Source organism: Schistocerca cancellata, chromosome 5 (genome assembly GCF_023864275.1).
Source record: "Schistocerca cancellata isolate TAMUIC-IGC-003103 chromosome 5, iqSchCanc2.1, whole genome shotgun sequence".
Classification (NCBI taxonomy): Eukaryota; Metazoa; Arthropoda; class Insecta; order Orthoptera; family Acrididae; genus Schistocerca; species Schistocerca cancellata.
Window position 1 is genome coordinate 397,757,842 of NC_064630.1, and position 17,700 is coordinate 397,775,541.

General features: G+C 43.1%; 1 protein-coding gene across 1 annotated transcript in view; it reads right to left on the bottom strand.

Annotated features, from left to right (window-relative positions):
- The window catches only part of LOC126187481 (helicase SKI2W), a 166,213-nt gene extending 163,263 nt beyond the window's left edge, over positions 1–2,950 (bottom strand). The window contains exons 1-2 of the mRNA XM_049928587.1: positions 2,751–2,950; positions 2,327–2,506 (exon numbers count right to left, since the gene is read on the bottom strand). Coding sequence (XP_049784544.1) covers positions 2,327–2,506; positions 2,751–2,774 — 204 coding nt within the window. The 5' untranslated portion in view covers positions 2,775–2,950. The remainder of the gene's footprint in view (positions 1–2,326; positions 2,507–2,750) is intronic.
- Between the last annotated feature and the right edge of the window lie 14,750 nt (positions 2,951–17,700).

Genomic DNA, 17,700 nt, shown 5'->3' on the forward strand with positions numbered 1-17,700 from the left:
AGGTAGGTGAAGGAGAGAGACTAGCAAATGTTAAGGTAAGGGAGATGGGTAGGAGGAAAGGGGGGGGGGGGGGAGAGAAGGAGGTGACAGGAAGGGAGGATATGCTGCAGGGAGAGCTCCCTGTGTGGTTCAGAATAGCTGGTGTGGGTAGGAAGGATACAGATGGCGCAGGCTCTGAAACAGTCATTGACGAGAAGCACATTATGTTGTGCAGCACTTTCAGAAAATGGGTGGTCCAGATGTCTCTTGGTCACAATTTTTTGGTGGCCATTCATGCGGACAAACAGCTTGTTGAATAACATGCCCTTGTAGAAAGCAGCACAATAGTTGCAGCTTAGTTTTTAGATCACATGTCTGATTTCACAGGTGGCCCTGCCTCTAGTCGGATAAGAGAGGCCTGTAACTGGACTGAAGCAGATGGCAGTGGGAGGGCATATGAGACAGGTCTCACATCTAGGTCTATTGCAGGAATATGAGTCATGAGGCATGGGGTTGGGAGTAGGTTAGGAGTAGAGCTGGACGAAGGTATTACATAGGTTTGGTTTGTGGCAGAATACCACAGTGGGTGGGGCTAAAGGATAATGGGTAGAATACTCCTCATTTCAGGGCATAATGAGAGGTAGTTGAAAGCCTGGAGGAGAATGCAATTCAGTTGCTCCAGTCCTGGGTCGTACTGAGTCATGAGCAGAGTGCTCCTCTGTGGCTGGATGGTGAGTATGTAGGAGGTGGTAGATGACTGGAGGGATAAGCAATGGAAGATCTGTTTCAGTACAATGTTGAATGGGTAATTTTGGACTGTGAAGGCCTCAGTGAGACCCTTGGTATATTTGAAGATGGACAGTTCATCACTACAGATGCGACACCCATGGGTGGCTGGACTATATGGAAGGGATTTCTGGTATGGAATGGGTGGCAGCTGTAGTGTGTACTATGTAAGAGGTATACTTAAATAGACTTTTTAAGTGTGCAAAATTCAGTTTTCTCTTAGAAAGCCCATCAATCATAAACAGTACCTTCGCCCACACTAAAAAACGGCTCCAATATTGTCTAGTTGCCTATGGATCAATCCCTTGATGGAGATCTTATTAAGGCCTTCACAGGGAGGCACTACCCTCCAAGTAACATCCACAAATGTTCCTTAAAGTCTCAACAACCACTTTCAACCAACTGTGAAAGAGCCCCTTCCTGCACTGCCTCTTGTATATGGACATGAACAGCAAACAACTGAAAGAATGGCCACTGTCAAACTGAGGTACACAGTAAAGTTAAATGCCTACTAGCAGAACACATGAGTACAATGTGCTATACTTCTGTGGCTGACTCCTCTCCCCAACATCAGCTTAACTTAATCTACACAATATGGGAATAGTCTTTATAACAGGGAGTACTTCAATTTTTTTGTACTTATGAGGTACTCCTAATTTTATATACACAGATACTGCCCACATCTAAATATCTCAAATGAGATTTATTTAGTGTGCTAAAAAATCCAAAATGATTATGAACATTGCTACTAATCTATAACACACACCACTGCATTTTAAAATAACTTGCTACACACAAGAGATTGGCTCCTTGTGGCACGTGTCTCCCCCCTACCATTTTCCAGTACAGTGTGGAGTCGTTATGGACTAAAGTTGGATAATGCTCTGCTAATTTGCTTCAAGGGAATGGAATATGAGGGAAAAATTAAGTTAGAATTTACAAAAACACTTGTTTTTATAACAGAGGAATATTTTGAATAATTAAATCACTAACTAATACTTGTATTTCCTTCACTTCATTTGAATCATGCTGTTCTCACTGCAAATTTTATATGTTGTTTGTAGTCTCCTTTCACTCTAAATGATGTGATAAATTTGTTTTTCAAAGTGTTCTGCACATATGTCAGATCATTATTTAGTTGTTCAGAGACCATAAATAAGACCACTGAATTAGTACATTGTTCAATTTTTTTTATACATTGTAAAATGTTAATTTGTACACTTGGGCTGTGTATATGCTTTACAGTATTATGAAAATTTCTGTGTCACGTAAGTGAAGCAAAGGGATAATAATGAACTAAACTAAATTAAAATTAGGCAGCCTATCGGTCAATTTATTACCGCAATCTTTATGTGGCTTTCACATTCGTTGGCTTCGCCAACTCACAATCAAGCAGTCACCTTTAGGTCAAAGCTAGACCTCGGGCTGCACTACAGATCAATCTGTCACCAAAACCAACATTTGGGGGTGGGGGGGGGGGGAGGGGGGCGGGGGGTGAGGGTGCTGCGGCACACTCTGGGTAAAGAAACTTACAAAACTGCTGGAAGAATATAATTAGTACCTTGAGAGTGGTACCGATGGGGGACAAGTCGTAATGGTACAACGAACGTGGATTCGAAACTCTTGGCCAAAAATCTTGAGCATTGCGGTAGTCATGTATGGGTAATCTGTCAGGGCACAACAGATACTCCTGCAGCTGCTTGGTGACATCTGGAAGCACCGGTGGTGGCCCGAAAGGCAGCTGGAATTAAGCAAGAATTTATGAACCACCGTAAATTACTTTCTTGAACTGAATATAATACGAACATAAACTAAAGTTTCTACTTTTCTCATTCTGACATGCAGCCACAAGACAGATGACATTAAATATAAAGTACAATACTTCGGGAATACTTTATTTTTTTGCAAAGCATATACGCATGCATAATATTTAAAATTAATCATGTTCGTAAAAAATCTGAAGTGTTGCTTGCTACGTTATTTACCGAAACTTCCGGTTCAGCTACCATTGCAAGCACCAAATCTAACGAGTAGTTACAAACTGAGTTATGTAGTTCAAAAAGAAGTACTATAACATTTCTACGTAACAATCAACTATTTATTTTTTTCAGTTCATCATTTCTGCTGTTTTAATAGCTCCACATCGCTCGCCGGTGAAACACATGTCTTTAACAGCTGTGTCAGAGATATTCTGGTTGCGGACTGAGAAGGCGTATCGATACTTATACGAAATCGTTATCGCACTGTGACAGCGCTTCGTATTGCTTATTCACGTAATTTTAAAACTTTTATAAAATCAATGCATGTATTCTGAAACAATATTCAACGACAGAAGAATATTTAAGAACGTTTTATGAAACGCGTGCACCTTTTTTTCAATGAAATGGTCATTTACATACATCGTTTTGGCGGTGATCTCTAGTTTCGTGTTTGATCAATAGCAGCGTTGCCTGGTATTCATCGTCGCATACTTAAACGAGTACAGTGTTTTGACCAGCCAGCAATATCACGCTGTAAATCACGTTATTCCAGGCAGATTGATAAAGAACTAACATCATCTTCGAAAACGAAGAGAGCGTCAAAGGACAAATTTGCGTTGTTTCGAATCACGTAAATTTGTTACGAAGGTACGCTACAAACGGGAAATGAATGCTGTACGTTAAGTTCCGCACGTAGAACCTATCGGTTTTCCTAGAGTTCACATAAATACACGCTTTAAACTAATGATTTAATGCAGCCGAAACTTTCACTTTCCTTCTTCTTTTTGGTGATTTAGAAACATAACAAAATACTTCACATACAAACACCTACGCATGACGCCAATTACATTCTGCTATTAATTTTGTTGTAGGCGTTGATCTTGTTTTCACTTTTCGTGTTTTCCTTCATCGCACACCGCACTGTAGTTTCTTTTCATTCTCATGAGCAGGAAGCATCAAGCTTTGTCGAACAAGAGAAAACATGCTGACTGTGGGAGTTCCAGTTGGTCTTGCTGCGGTGCTGGAAGGCTTGGCGAAAGAAGTTCTCCGTAAACAACCCAGAGACATTTATTGGTTCGCTGCTGAACATTTTGAACAACTTTTGCGTATCCGAGACGCAGCGTCAGTTGGAAGTCCAGGTAGACCTAGTAATGAGACAACCTAAACTCTTTGACAGTATATCGTTAAGCTAAGTTAGACATTTATCAATTAGCAATTATGAAGTAAGATTTATAACTGCTAAAGAGGTACAGAAAAATATTCAAGGACCAAGCGTGAATGTCGCTTAAAAATCTCTAGCGTGGTAGTCATACACAATTATCTACAGCCACGTAGATTGCGTTCGCCAGATGTGAGGAAAGCAGATATGAGCCGATCATTTGTTAATGTGTACACGAATGTTTCCGTGAGATGCATTTCGCTCCCTCATGTTGTTTCGTAGCTGTATGGTGGAGGATCCATTACTGACCTTTAGGGCACTCAGATACTCAGTTTTGCTGTATGCGACGATGCACTACCATGACGTAATTTTTTTTTTTTTTGCACTTTAAAGAACTTTTGCAGAAATTTACGGTAAACTTTACGTTAGTTAAATATATAACTAAAGATACATGACGTATCTGAGCCATGAAATGTTGTTCGTTAATGCTGTGTTGAAAATTAGGCTTAGAATACTAATTTGGAAAATTGCTCACATACCTTACATAATGCTATCAGTTATTTTGTGCTGCTATTTTTATATGTATCATACGTTATATAGTTTCTCGTCTGCAAACAATAGAACCTTTCTATTTATCGATTTTTCATTAATTCAGGCGAAAATCACTATCATATCGCGCTGTTAGCATGTTACTTACTATTTCTGATGCTCTAGTTATGTTTCCCGTTGTTTTATACGTGCCAATACATTGTTCATATGAACATAATATAATGCTGGCAGAGGACCTTTTTTCGCTGACGAAATGAGGTTATTTACAGGATGAAATTATACCAAGAAGTTTGTGGCTTTCTGTTTCATTTCAAGGCCGAATGCAGTTTTGGGGCGAATGACCTCGTGTGCTTGGCAGACATAACAATCAATAACAGATACGAGACCAACACCGAAAATTTTTAGAAAATCAAACGAAGATTAGTTTTTAAACCTTTAAGCGATCTTATCGCTTTTTAAAATATTCCCCTATAACTTCGTTACATTTTTGCATTCCATAAACCATGGCAATGATATGACTCTTCCCACGGAACTACAGAAACCAGGTTTTTATAATGTTCCACTGCTTCTTGTAATGGCGAAAAAGGGATTCCACGCATTTTATGTTTAATTTTTGGAAACAAAAAGAATTCACAAGGTGCCAGGTCAGGGCAGTATGATGGTGGGTTCCTGTTACTCACCTTTGCATATTCAGATACTCTGTTGGTTTTGCTGTATGCTACAGTGTGCTGTAGTGACGTAAAACTATTTTTCCTTTTGGGCCTTTTTCACGAACTTTTTCGAAAATTTACGGTAAACTAACGTTTGTGTACCAATCAGCAACAACTATACTTCTAAATTCTAATGCTACATTTAGCACCAGTAACTATAACCGAAACCAAATTTGAAGTGCCGCCATGAAATTTTTCCAGAATTTTTCTTCTGTAGTCGGTGCGTTGTTGTTTTTGATCGGTTGTCAGTTTATGTGGAGTCCATCGACAACAAAGTTTTCTCTTGTCTAATGGTAGATGTAAAATGTTTTGGATTTAATTTTTGTCTTAGATAGGGCTTCTTCACCAAATGCGTTTCTAAACCTGTTTTCACATTCTTTAGGTTTTAATGACGATTTAAACTCATAAAAAATAGAAATTAAAAAGACATAGCTCAGAAATGTTCTCTAGTCAAATTCATGTTTCAGTGAATACAAAATCTTTAAATTAAAATAATTAAAAAACGGTTAGGGCAAAACGAATAAGCTACAGGGCAATCAGTTCGCAAATAGTTAGAAAATAGCTGCCAAATATGTATAAAAAAATTTCATTTGTTCTTAGAACCAAGGCATTCTAAAATTTTTTTCGTACCCAACGACCATAGGATGGAATTTTTGCTTTAAGACTTCCTCGACCTGTTCGGCTCACAGATGTAAAATTAAAAAAATTAAGAGAAACACAGTTCTGTTTCTTCTAGCGCTACCTTATCCGCTCCATGTATTGGCTGTATTAAAATACATAATGTGTTTTTCCTCTTGCTGCATTGAAAATAGCTAGGGACGTACGTCCAAAGAATTTTATGGAATATTCTTATATGCAGTTGATTGGCTGCACATTTTCAGGTTTTCATCCCAGTTAACGATGTCACTTTTGCGTACAATATTTAGATGACTAATCCCGTGGTCATCTGTTAGTGGTGGTCTTCTATGTGCTCCCCGTTTGGGTTTCATCTTGGCGGTCCGTGCACGACAGTGTACGCTGCACGGTACCAGTATGTCGCAAAAAGCCATGCTCGAAAAAACAGTTTTCAGGTGGATCATAACTCGGGGTCTATTGATCACTTGTCCACAGCGATAAGGGGTCAACTGTTTTGGATAGCCCTTGAACTAGCGACCATTTGTATACCTACCGGAAGAATAGACGTACTGTAGCTACCCTAGAGTGAGGAACAAAATTAAAACATTATACACTTCCTCCAGCCCAGGCAAACTGAACAAATCGGTTGGTTCTTTTGCATTAGGTGTGGTCTGGGGTGAACGTTAGGCGGCTTACAAAAGTACCATTCGTTCATGGACGGTTCCTGAGAAATCCCTGAAAAACCATGATTTTTGGTTACGAGAAGTACCCATTGTCGGGATGTTCACTTCATAATTTCTGTTCATGGCAAATCTTCGAGATTTTTACCTTATGTTCTTAAGATTATATTCTTACGGAACTTCGGAACTTTTTTTCGATGTCATTACCCATTAGAGAGATCCAGAGGTTACCGTATTTGCGCACGTAAAATACGAGGGTTGACAGTTGGCAGCATTGGTATGCGGGAGGTACTGGTTTGTTCTGTAGCTTCTTCTCTACAGCTCCAGTTGGTGGGAAGCCTTAGCCTTGAACGGTTGTGTTGTTACAGTGTAAAGTATGGAACCCTGCGCAGACGGTCGGTCAATGCGATTTAAGCAACGTGCAGTCATTTAATTCTTGACAGCAGAAGCTGTCACCCCAAAGGAGATTCATCAGAGAATGAAAGCACTTTATGATGATTGTGTTGATGTAAGTACTGTGTGTCGTTGGGCGAGTAAGTTTCAAGATGTTGAGGCGGGAACATCTACCTGTATGACAAACAAAGAGTTTGACGTCCTGTGGCATGCTGACAGATTAATTCAGGACGATCGTCGTATCACTCAGAGAGAAACTGCAAGCACAATTGGCATTTCACAAGAACGTGTGGGTCACATTATTGCTTTGCTTGGCTGTCGGAAGATATGTGCATGATGGGTACCCCGGATGCTGACTGCAAAAAAGAAAGTGCACAGACTTGAAATTTGCCAGGAACTCCTCTCGCGTTACGAGAACGAAGGTGACGCCTTTATCCATTCAATTGTGACAGCTGGCAGAAATGTATCAAATTGTGGAAAAAATGAATATTGGTACTTAAAGATCACATTCTAAGGATTATTTCTGCGTTTCATTTATTAAATTATTCCCATCCATACCAAATTAACAAAGGCGGAGGCATTATTTTTTTCATTGAACCCTCGTAATATCGGGTCGGAGCCATAAATGTAGTTTTAACTGACGTATAGCACACATGGCAAGGGTTCTAGGGTCTTTATAAGAGCCCTGAGGTTACCAAACTAATCAGCATTTTCTTCTCCAATAAAATTATGTATTGACTCACTTTTCTGTATAAAGAGCACTTCACTCCTATACAAATAAGCCCAAAGCGCTACTATGGTGACAAAAGTGGGCTGAAATGTGTCTTAATGTGCCTGGAAAAAAATTAACATGACTTTCAAAAAATATGTGAAATGGGAAAGACTGCAGATTCAGTAAAATATTTCTAATAACATTTTAACTCTTTCAAGATACAAATCACAAGTCGGGCGTTTTCGATGAATTTTAATCACTCCAGAAAAGAAGTAGAGCAAATGATTTTGTGATAAACTTATGTTATGCGTACTTATTTGTTGTTTAAATGTATCAAAGTACATAAATGAGTCGAAGTATATAAAAAACTGCCAAAACCTTACTGACCTATAGAATTCGTCTCTACAATCAGCAAAGAGGGGATACCAGCGGAAAAATGCTCCTGTCGGTGCACAAAAAGGGCGAATATGTTTCTATTTAAACGACTCTGACATAAAAGTGGGAAACTAGGTGCCTGAATCCTCAATCCGCCTTTCTCATCAAAAATCTTGGCAAGCGAAGAGTTTCGGGATTTTCTGTGCTGAAAGATTGTAGCAGAGAGACTTTGAAATATAGAGGGGCAGTGTCAATGGGAGGGAAAGTGGCACAGAAAGAGAAAGAGAGATGCATGTGGAAATAGCAGTGGGAGCCACAGAGAGAGGAGATTTTGATGGTCAGTGAGAGGCATGGCAGTAAAAAGGAAAGATAGAAGGCTAGAAATAACAGCAGTGAGAACAAAAGGGAGAGAAGACAGTACAAATGAAAAATGCAGATGATTGGAGACTATATATAGGCTTGATGTGAGGGGGGGGGGAGGGAGGAATGTAGGACCCTTCTACCAGACCCGCGAACTTTAACACGCGGAGGGCGCATTTGGCACTGAAATTTTAAATTCGTGAATATATATGAGCCGCCGAGATATAGCGGAGACAATGGTAGTGGACAAAAAGAAACAGTGTGCGAGAGAAGACAGTGGCAGTGGGAGAAAAAGGAGACAGTGGGAGAGAGACATGTATTCAGTGGCGGGGAGAGGTAAATGCTGAGTAAGAAGACTTAGCTACAAAGACAGACGGGATAAAAGGGTTTAGAATGGTCTGTGTTAAAAGAGTGCGAAATATTTCCTGCCAAAATTTTTGGTTCCCCACTTTTCTGGCAGAGTCTTTTAAAGACTAACATACACTCCTGGAAATGGAAAAAAGAACACATTGACACCGGTGTGTCAGACCCACCATACTTGCTCCGGACACTGCGAGAGGGCTGTACAAGCAATGATCACACGCACGGCACAGCGGACACACCAGGAACCGCGGTGTTGGCCGTCGAATGGCGCTAGCTGCGCAGCATTTGTGCACCGCCGCCGTCAGTGTAAGCCAGTTTGCCGTGGCATACGGAGCTCCATCGCAGTCTTTAACACTGGTAGCATGCCGCGACAGCGTGGACGTGAACCGTATGTGCAGTTGACGGACTTTGAGCGAGGGCGTATAGTGGGCATGCGGGAGGCCGGGTGGACGTACCGCCGAATTGCTCAACACGTGGGGCGTGAGGTCTCCACAGTACATCGATGTTGTCGCCAGTGGTCGGCGGAAGGTGCACGTGCCCGTCGACCTGGGACCGGACCGCAGCGACGCACGGATGCACGCCAAGAGCGTAGGATCCTACGCAGTGCCGTAGGGGACCGCACCGCCACTTCCCAGTAAATTAGGGACACTGTTGCTCCTGGGGTATCGGCGAGGACCATTCGCAACCGTCTCCATGAAGCTGGGCTACGGTCCCGCACACCGTTAGGCCGTCTTCCGCTCACGCCCCAACATCGTGCAGCCTGCCTCCAGTGGTGTCGCGACAGGCGTGAATGGAGGGACGAATGGAGACGTGTCGTCTTCAGCGATGAGAGTCGCTTCTGCCTTGGTGCCAATGATGGTCGTATGCGTGTTCGGCGCCGTGCAGGTGAGCGCCACAATCAGGACTGCATACGACCGAGGCACACAGGGCCAACACCCGGCATCATGGTGTGGGGAGCGATCTCCTACACTGGCCGTACACCACTGGTGATCGTCGAGGGGACACTGAATAGTGCACAGTACATCCAAACCGTCATCGAACCCATCGTTCTACCATTCCTAGACCGGCAAGGGAACTTGCTGTTCCAACAGGACAATGCACGTCCGCATGTATCCCGTGCCACCCAACGTGCTCTAGAAGGTGTAAGTCAACTACCCTGGCCAGCAAGATCTCCGGATCTGTCCCCCATTGAGCATGTTTGGGACTGGATGAAGCGTCGTCTCACGCGGTCTGCACGTCCAGCACGAACGCTGGTCCAACTGAGGCGCCAGGTGGAAATGGCATGGCAAGCCGTTCCACAGGACTACATCCAGCATCTCTACGATCGTCTCCATGGGAGAATAGCAGCCTGCATTGCTGCGAAAGGTGGATATACACTGTACTAGTGCCGACATTGTGCATGCTCTGTTGCCTGTGTCTATGTGCCTGTGGTTCTGTCAGTGTGATCATGTGATGTATCTGACCCCAGGAATGTGTCAATAAAGTTTCCCCTTCCTGGGACAATGAATTCACGGTGTTCTTATTTCAATTTCCAGGAGTGTATTAACCTTTCCTGTGCTCCGACAGGAGGATTTCTCCACTGGTTCTTTATATTTTAGTTCTTTGTCTAGTGGGCAATGTGAGCTGTTTTACATATCGAATCATTGTAAGGTCTTTTCAATTAAATCCGACCGAGTTGACAATGAGACAGTAGGGAGTCTCAGTTGGGAATATTTTTGAGTGGATTTTACAAATACAGGTTGACAATTATTGAACTATAGGAACTAAAATCATCATTACTTCTGAACGGTTGCCGTCTGGACGTTCAAACTGCACATTTGGCCTCGGTGCATGGTGGGAATCAGTATGCACAGTATGGTTTGGTTTAGGGACGAAGCCCACTTTCATTTGAATGGGTTCGTCAGTCAGCAGAATTGGTGCATTTGGGGAACTGAGAATCCGCATTTGGCGATCGAGAAGTCTCTTCACCTGCAACAGGTGACCGTGTGGTGTGCTGTGTCGAGTCACGAAATAATCGGTGCAATATTCCTTGAAGGCACCATGACTACCGAACGGTACGTGAAAGTTTTGGAAGATGATTTCATCTGCATTATCCAAAGTGACCCTGATTTCGACAATATGTAGTTCACACAAGACGGAGGTCGACCCCATCGAAGCAGGAGTGTTTAATGTCCTGGAGGAACACGTTGGGGACCGTATTTTGATTCTAGGATACCCAGAGGCCACCATTGGCACGTGCTTCGTTTGGCCGCCATATCCTTCGGATGTTCGAATGGTTCAAATGGCTCTGAGCACTATGGGACTTAACATCTTAGGTCATCAGTCCCCTAGAACTTAGAACTACTTAAACCTAACTAACCTAAGGACATTACACACATCCATGCCCGAGGCAGGATTATAACCTGCGACCGCAGCAGTCGCGCGGTTCCAGATCTTAGCGCCTAGAGCCTCTCGGTCACAACGGCCGGCCTCTTCGGATCAGAAAACTTGCGACTCCTTTCTGCGGGGCTGTATTAAAGACAAAGTGTACAGCAATAACCTCAAAATCGTCGCTGAGCCGAAACTAGCCATTCAGGAGATCATCGACAACATCGGTATTCCGACACTTCAGCGGGTCATGCAGAATTTCGCTATTCGCCTGCACCACATCATCGCCGACGGTGGCAGGCATATCGAACATGTCGTAACCTAAATTCGTATATCTGTAGTGACGTTTACATGTTCAATAAAGTGTGTGCAAGCCGTAATTTTTCATATAGTTCAACAATTGTCACCCTGTTCTTTACAAACAAGGACAATGTCCCGGAAAACTTTAGTCGGAACCGAGGGATCGGAATTATTTTAGACCATAACGTATCGTTGTCGCACCGCTATTTACGAGGGACGTTCAATAAGTAATGCAACACATTATTTTTCTCGGCCATTTTTGGTTTAGAAAATCGAGAATTTGTTGTGCGACATCGAGGAATATAAACCGCTTCAGTCCCTATTATTTCATGAACTTCCGATAGGTGGCAGCGCTATACGTAGCATTCAAAATGGTGTCTATAATGGAGTTGCGTTGCAAGTAGAGAGCTGTCGTTGAGTTTATTTTGGCGAAAAACCAGAGCAGTGCAAATATTTATAGGCGCTTGTAGAGACCTGGCAGTGAACAAAAGCCCAGTGAGTGGCTGGGCGAGACGTCTGTCATCATCAACAATGTCGCGCAAACCTGTCCGAGCTCCCGCGTGCCAGTTGGCAGCACATAGCTGTGAAACTGAAGAAACGACTTCACCGTGTTCGATGCCACAAAAATGCAAAGGAACGTCTACTTCTCCATGACAACGCAAGACCTCCTCGAGTCTGCGCACCTGAGAGGAGCTCAGAAAACTTGTTTGGACTGTTCTTTGTCATCCACCCAACAGCCCGGATCTCGTACCTTCCGAATTCCATCTGTTGGCCCAATGAAAGATGAACTTCGTGGGAAGCAGTACGCGGATGATGGCGAGATTACTGACGCAGCAAGACGTTGGTTCCGTCGCCGACCAGTAGAGTGGTACAATGGGGTCATGCAGGCCCTCCCAGTTAAGTGGCGTAAGGCCATCGTGTTGAACGGAGATTGTGTTCAAAAATAGGTTTTGTAGCTAAAAGAGTGAGGAATAATATGGTGTAGTGTAATCCTGAATAAAACCAACTTGCTTTCAGAAAAAATTGTGTTGCATATACCAGAGTTCGACTCCCGGTATCCTCTACGAGCATTGATGAGCAAATGTTTACTTCCTCTGCATGAATCAGAACTACTGTGTTCCGTGATTGGCTATTGTTCATAGAGACATGTAGTACGTCAACGTTAACAATGCATCGCTGAGAGTCTAGTACTGAAGAATGATAAAATGGTTGTTCTTACAAAAGATCGGAATATTGTTCCACCAGTAAGGAACCAGCAACGATAGTAGGGTTTATTAATTATAACAGTAAAATTCATAAGGGTTGTTCCTACATAGGAGGAATGGTCAAGTTCTACACAGTACCGGGTTCTTGCACAAACATACCAAAATATAACACTTACTTGTTTGAGGAAATAAGTACATACAAACGCAACAAAACATATTTGAAACGCCATACATCTATTTTCTTTGATTCATCCCGCGGTTCTCGTTTTTCTTTTAAGTACCACTCATTGTTGAAGCAATTTTCAGTTTGAAAACTGTATGATTGTTTTTATGTTGTTCTTTTTGTACAGATATTGTAAAACAAATAATTTTTTCGTTTTTAGATATAGGCTCTCTTGTGGAAGAAGTCTCGAAGAAAAAAATCAAGTCCGTGTAGAACTTTCGTAATTTTATAAGAAAACATAACAAGCAATAAAATAAAAGTTAAGAACATATAAAAGCACGAAATCTGCTGCTATAAAATGAGTGAAAGCGGCTAGAATAGGTCAACTTCTAGTGCTAGCGGAGGAAGCCGCTGTCAATAGACACGTTTCAGTTCCGAAGAACAGCCAATCAGAGAGCACACTTGCATGTTATTTTAAGGTTCTGACAGCTGAGATGGGTGATGAGATGCGTGTCTACCTCATGCCTCAGAGTCGGAAAATATCGAGGAAGTGTCTGCAGTTCACAGAATGACGGCATGTGTGCAGAAAATAAATGTGCGTCAAAGGACGTAGCGAACGTTGGGAGTCGAAATAGACTTCGGGCAGGGCTGCGACGCCAACTCGGATCCCACCACAGTTATTCACACACACACACACACACACACACACACACACACACACGCACACACACATTTTAGATCTTTATTTTCATCTGGGATAATATGATATAAAGTTTACTCGTTGGAAAAGGAGAAATATCTTTGAAAGATCGAGTTTTAGATCACACAGGATGCGACTTTGACACTGAAAAAATTTTATACGTAAATGCCACCGCGAAGTCATCTTGGCCATACGGCATAATGTTGTCACGTAAACAAATTAAAAATAGCTCTAGTTTCATGGCTCCGACCAAGGTTTTCGGCAGGTTTCCCTTCCTTATTCGGAATCACTCTGCATCGAAGAGGAGATTAAAACTTCATCTGTTGTCATTGGCGGAGCTTCCCTTTCGGCAGTGGCGTAGCTACAGGTATGGGACAAAAATATGGAAACACTAAAAATACAACACGTTACCATGCCTGGTAAGGTATAGGAAACCAGTTCGCATTAAAAACAGCTTTCACTCATCTCACACATTTCTAGATTTCCGGAAAGCTTTTGACACCGTTCCTCACAAGCGACTTCTAATCAAGCTGCGGACCTACGGGGTATCGTCTCAGTTGTGCGACTGGATTCGTGATTTCCTGTCAGGAAGGTCGCAGTTCGTAGTAATAGACAGCAAATCATCGAGTAAAACTGAAGAGATATCAGGTGTTCCCCAGGGAAGCGTCCTGGGACCTCTGCCGTTCCTGATCTATATAAATGACCTGGGTGACAATCTGAGCAGTTCTCTTAGGTTGTTCGCAGATGATGCTGTAATTTACCGTCTAGTAACGTCATCCGAAGACCAGTATAACTTGCAAAGCGATTTAGAAAAGATTGCTGTATGGTGTGGCAGGTGGCAGTTGACGCTAAATAACGAAAGTGTGAGGTGATCCACATTAGTTCCAAAAGAAATCCGTTGGAATTCGATTACTCGATAAGTAGTAAAATTCTCAAGGCTGTCAATTCAGCTAAGTACTTGGGAGTTAAAATTACGAACAACTTCAGTTGGAAGGACCACATAGATAATATTGTGGGGAAGGCGAGCCAAAGGTTGCGTTTCATTGGCAGGACACTTAGAAGATGCAACAAGTCCACTAAAGAGGCAGCTTGCACTACACTCATTCATCCTCTGTTAGAATATTGCTGCGCGGTGTGGGGTCCTTACCAGGTGGGATTCATGGAGGACATCGAAAGGGTGCAAAAAAGGGCAGCTCGTTTTGTATTATCACGTAATAGGGGAGAGAGTGTGGCAGATATGATACGCGAGTTGGGATGGAAGTCATTAAAGCAAAGACTTTTTTCGTCGCGGCGAGATCTATTTACGAAATTTCAGTCACCAACTTTCTCTTCCGAATGCGAAAATATTTTGTTGGGCCCAACCTACATAGGTAGGAATGATCATCAAAATAAAATAAGAGAAGTCAGAGCTCGAACAGAAAGGTTTAGGTGTTCGTTTTTCTCGCGCGCTGTTCGGGAGTGGAATGGTAGAGAGATAGTATGATTGTGGTTCGATGAACCCTCTGCCAAGCACTTAATGTGAATTGCAGAGTAATGATGTAGATGTAGAATGCAGGTCCTGTGCGGTTTCGAACGGAATCTCATACCATTCTTCCTGCAAAATAGTCGCATGTTTAGGTAACGATGATCGAGGAGGATAGAGAACACGCACCCATCTCTCCAAAGTACACCACAAAGGCTCAATAATATTGAGATATCGTGATCGTGGTGGCCAGGGGGATGCGACAATTTCTCCTCATGCTCACAAAACCAGTCCTCGACGATGGGTTCTGTGTGAACAGGGGCCCTATCGTCTGCGAACACAGCTTCACTGTTGGGAAACATTATACCCTGGGACGGACCAGATCACCCAAAATTAGTCCTCGGCATTAATGGGACCTTGCAAATAACCACGGGGGCCATAGAATACTACGATGTGGCAGCCCAGACCATCATCAAGCCTCAGCTCTCGGGACGTGAACTCTGCCAGAAGTCGGAACAAATGTGAAACAAGAATTATCCGACCAAATGAATTTCTTCTTTTGCTGTGGAGTCCAGGTTTTCTGTCTTCGGCACCAGGTCTTCCTGTCTTGCGACACTGATAGGTGATTTTGGAATCCCCGCTCGCTCTGCAGTTCCCAGCTGTTCCCTTCGTGTTGTTTTGGTACTGACAGAATCCGCGAGTGGGGCGTACAGTTCTGCAGTGATTTTTGCAGCAGTCCTCTCATTTTCCGTCATAATACTGTTCAATAACTGTCTAGCACGATTACTCAACAATTACACTACTGGCCATTAAAATTGCTACACCAAGAAGAAATGCAGATGATAAACGGGTATTCGTTGGGCAAATATATTATACTAGAACTGGCATGTCATTACATTTTCACGCAATTTGGGTGCATAGTTCCTGAGAAATCAGCACCCAGAACAACCAACTCTGGCCGTAATAACGGCCTTGATACGCCTGGGCATTGAGTCAAACAGAGCTTGGATGGCGTGTACAGGTACAGCTGCCAATGCAGCTTCAACACGATACCACTGTTCATCAAGAGTAGTGACTGGCGTATTGTGACGAGCCAGTAGCTCGGCCACCATTGACCAGACGTTTTCAGTTGGTCAGAGATCTGGAGAATGTGCTGGCCAGGGCAGCAGTCGAACATTTTCTGTATCAAGAAAGGCCCGTACAGGACCTGCAACATGCGATCGTGCATTATCCTGCTGAAATGTAGGGTTTCGCAGGGATCGAATGAAGGGTAGAGCCACGGGTCGTAACACATCTGAAATGTAACGTCCACTGTTCAAAGTGCCGTCAATGTGAACAAGAGGTGACCGAGACGTGTAACAAATGGCACCCAATACCATCACGCCGCGTGATACGTCAGTATGGCGATGACGAATACACGCTTCCAATGTGCGTTCACCGCGATGTCGCCAAACACGGATGCGACCATAACGATACTGTAAACAGAACCTGGATTCATCCGAAAAAAATGACGTTTTGCCATTCGTGCACCCAGGTTCGTCGTTGAGTACACCATCGCAGGCGCTCCTGTCTGTGATGCAGTGTCAAGGGTAACTGCAGTCATGGTCTCCGAGCTGATAGTCCATGCTGCTGCAAACGTCGTCGAACTGTTCGTGCAGATGGTTGTTGTCTTGCAAACGTCCCCATCTGTTGACTCCGGGATCGAGACGTGGCTGCACGATCCGTTACAGCCGTGCGGATAAGATGCCTGTCATCTCGACTGCTAGTGATACGAGGCCGTTGGGATCCAGCACGGCGTTCCGTATTACCCTCCTGAACCCATTGATTCCATATTCTGCTAACAGTCATTATATCTCGTCCAACGCGACAGCAATGTCGCGATACGATAAACCGCAATCGTGATAGGCTACAATCCGACCTTTATTAAAGTCGGAAACGTGATGGTACGCATTTCTCCTCCTTACACGAGGCATCACAACAACGTTTCACCAGGCAACGCCGGTCAACTGCTGTTTGTGTATGAGAAATCGGTTGGCAACTTTCCTTATGTCAGCACTTTGTAGGTGTCGCCACCGGCGCCGATGTTGTGTGAATGCTCTGAAAAGCTAATTTGCGTATCACAGCATCTTCTTCCTGTCGGTTAAATTTCGCGTGTGTAGCACGTAATCTTCTTGGTGTAGAAATTTTAATGGCCAGTAGTGTACTTCGTAGATAAAGTTTTTCCTTCATCCCTGTATGCAAGCTAAATCTTCGATATGGTGCCTCTTGAAACACCAAACACTTCGTCCCCCTTGATGACTGAAGCGCCCACCATACGAGCACCAGCAATTTGCCCGCGTTCGAACTCACTTAGCTCCAGCGTAATTCGCTCGCAATACTTAGAACACTGCTCTGACCTTGACTGACACTTGCCACGCATTGAGGACATAGCGTAGGTGCTGCAGGCTGGGCTAGGATTTGCGTTTATGTTCATGGGTGCATTCTCTCGCGGTGTTTCCGTATTTTTGGGCAATCCCTGTAAATAAATATTTTGACATCCAGTGCGGAGTTTTAACTTGCCACTGACCTCAGAAAAACATCACAGTTTTTTGATGATGCATTTTTTTATACAATTGGTTAAGTAAGAAAAGTTAACTATTTTGTAAACAATTCTTATGAATGGAAAAAAAACGTAAAACGCATTTTATAAATAATAAGATCAACTGAATATTAATTAAGCAGTACAATAACAAGAGATCTTCCCAGTGATTAGTGGTTCTAATGCGTAGCTTCTCACATTTTCAGCCGCAAATTTTGAAATCGCATCACAATCGATACATTTAGCTACACTTTTTCTAATCGAC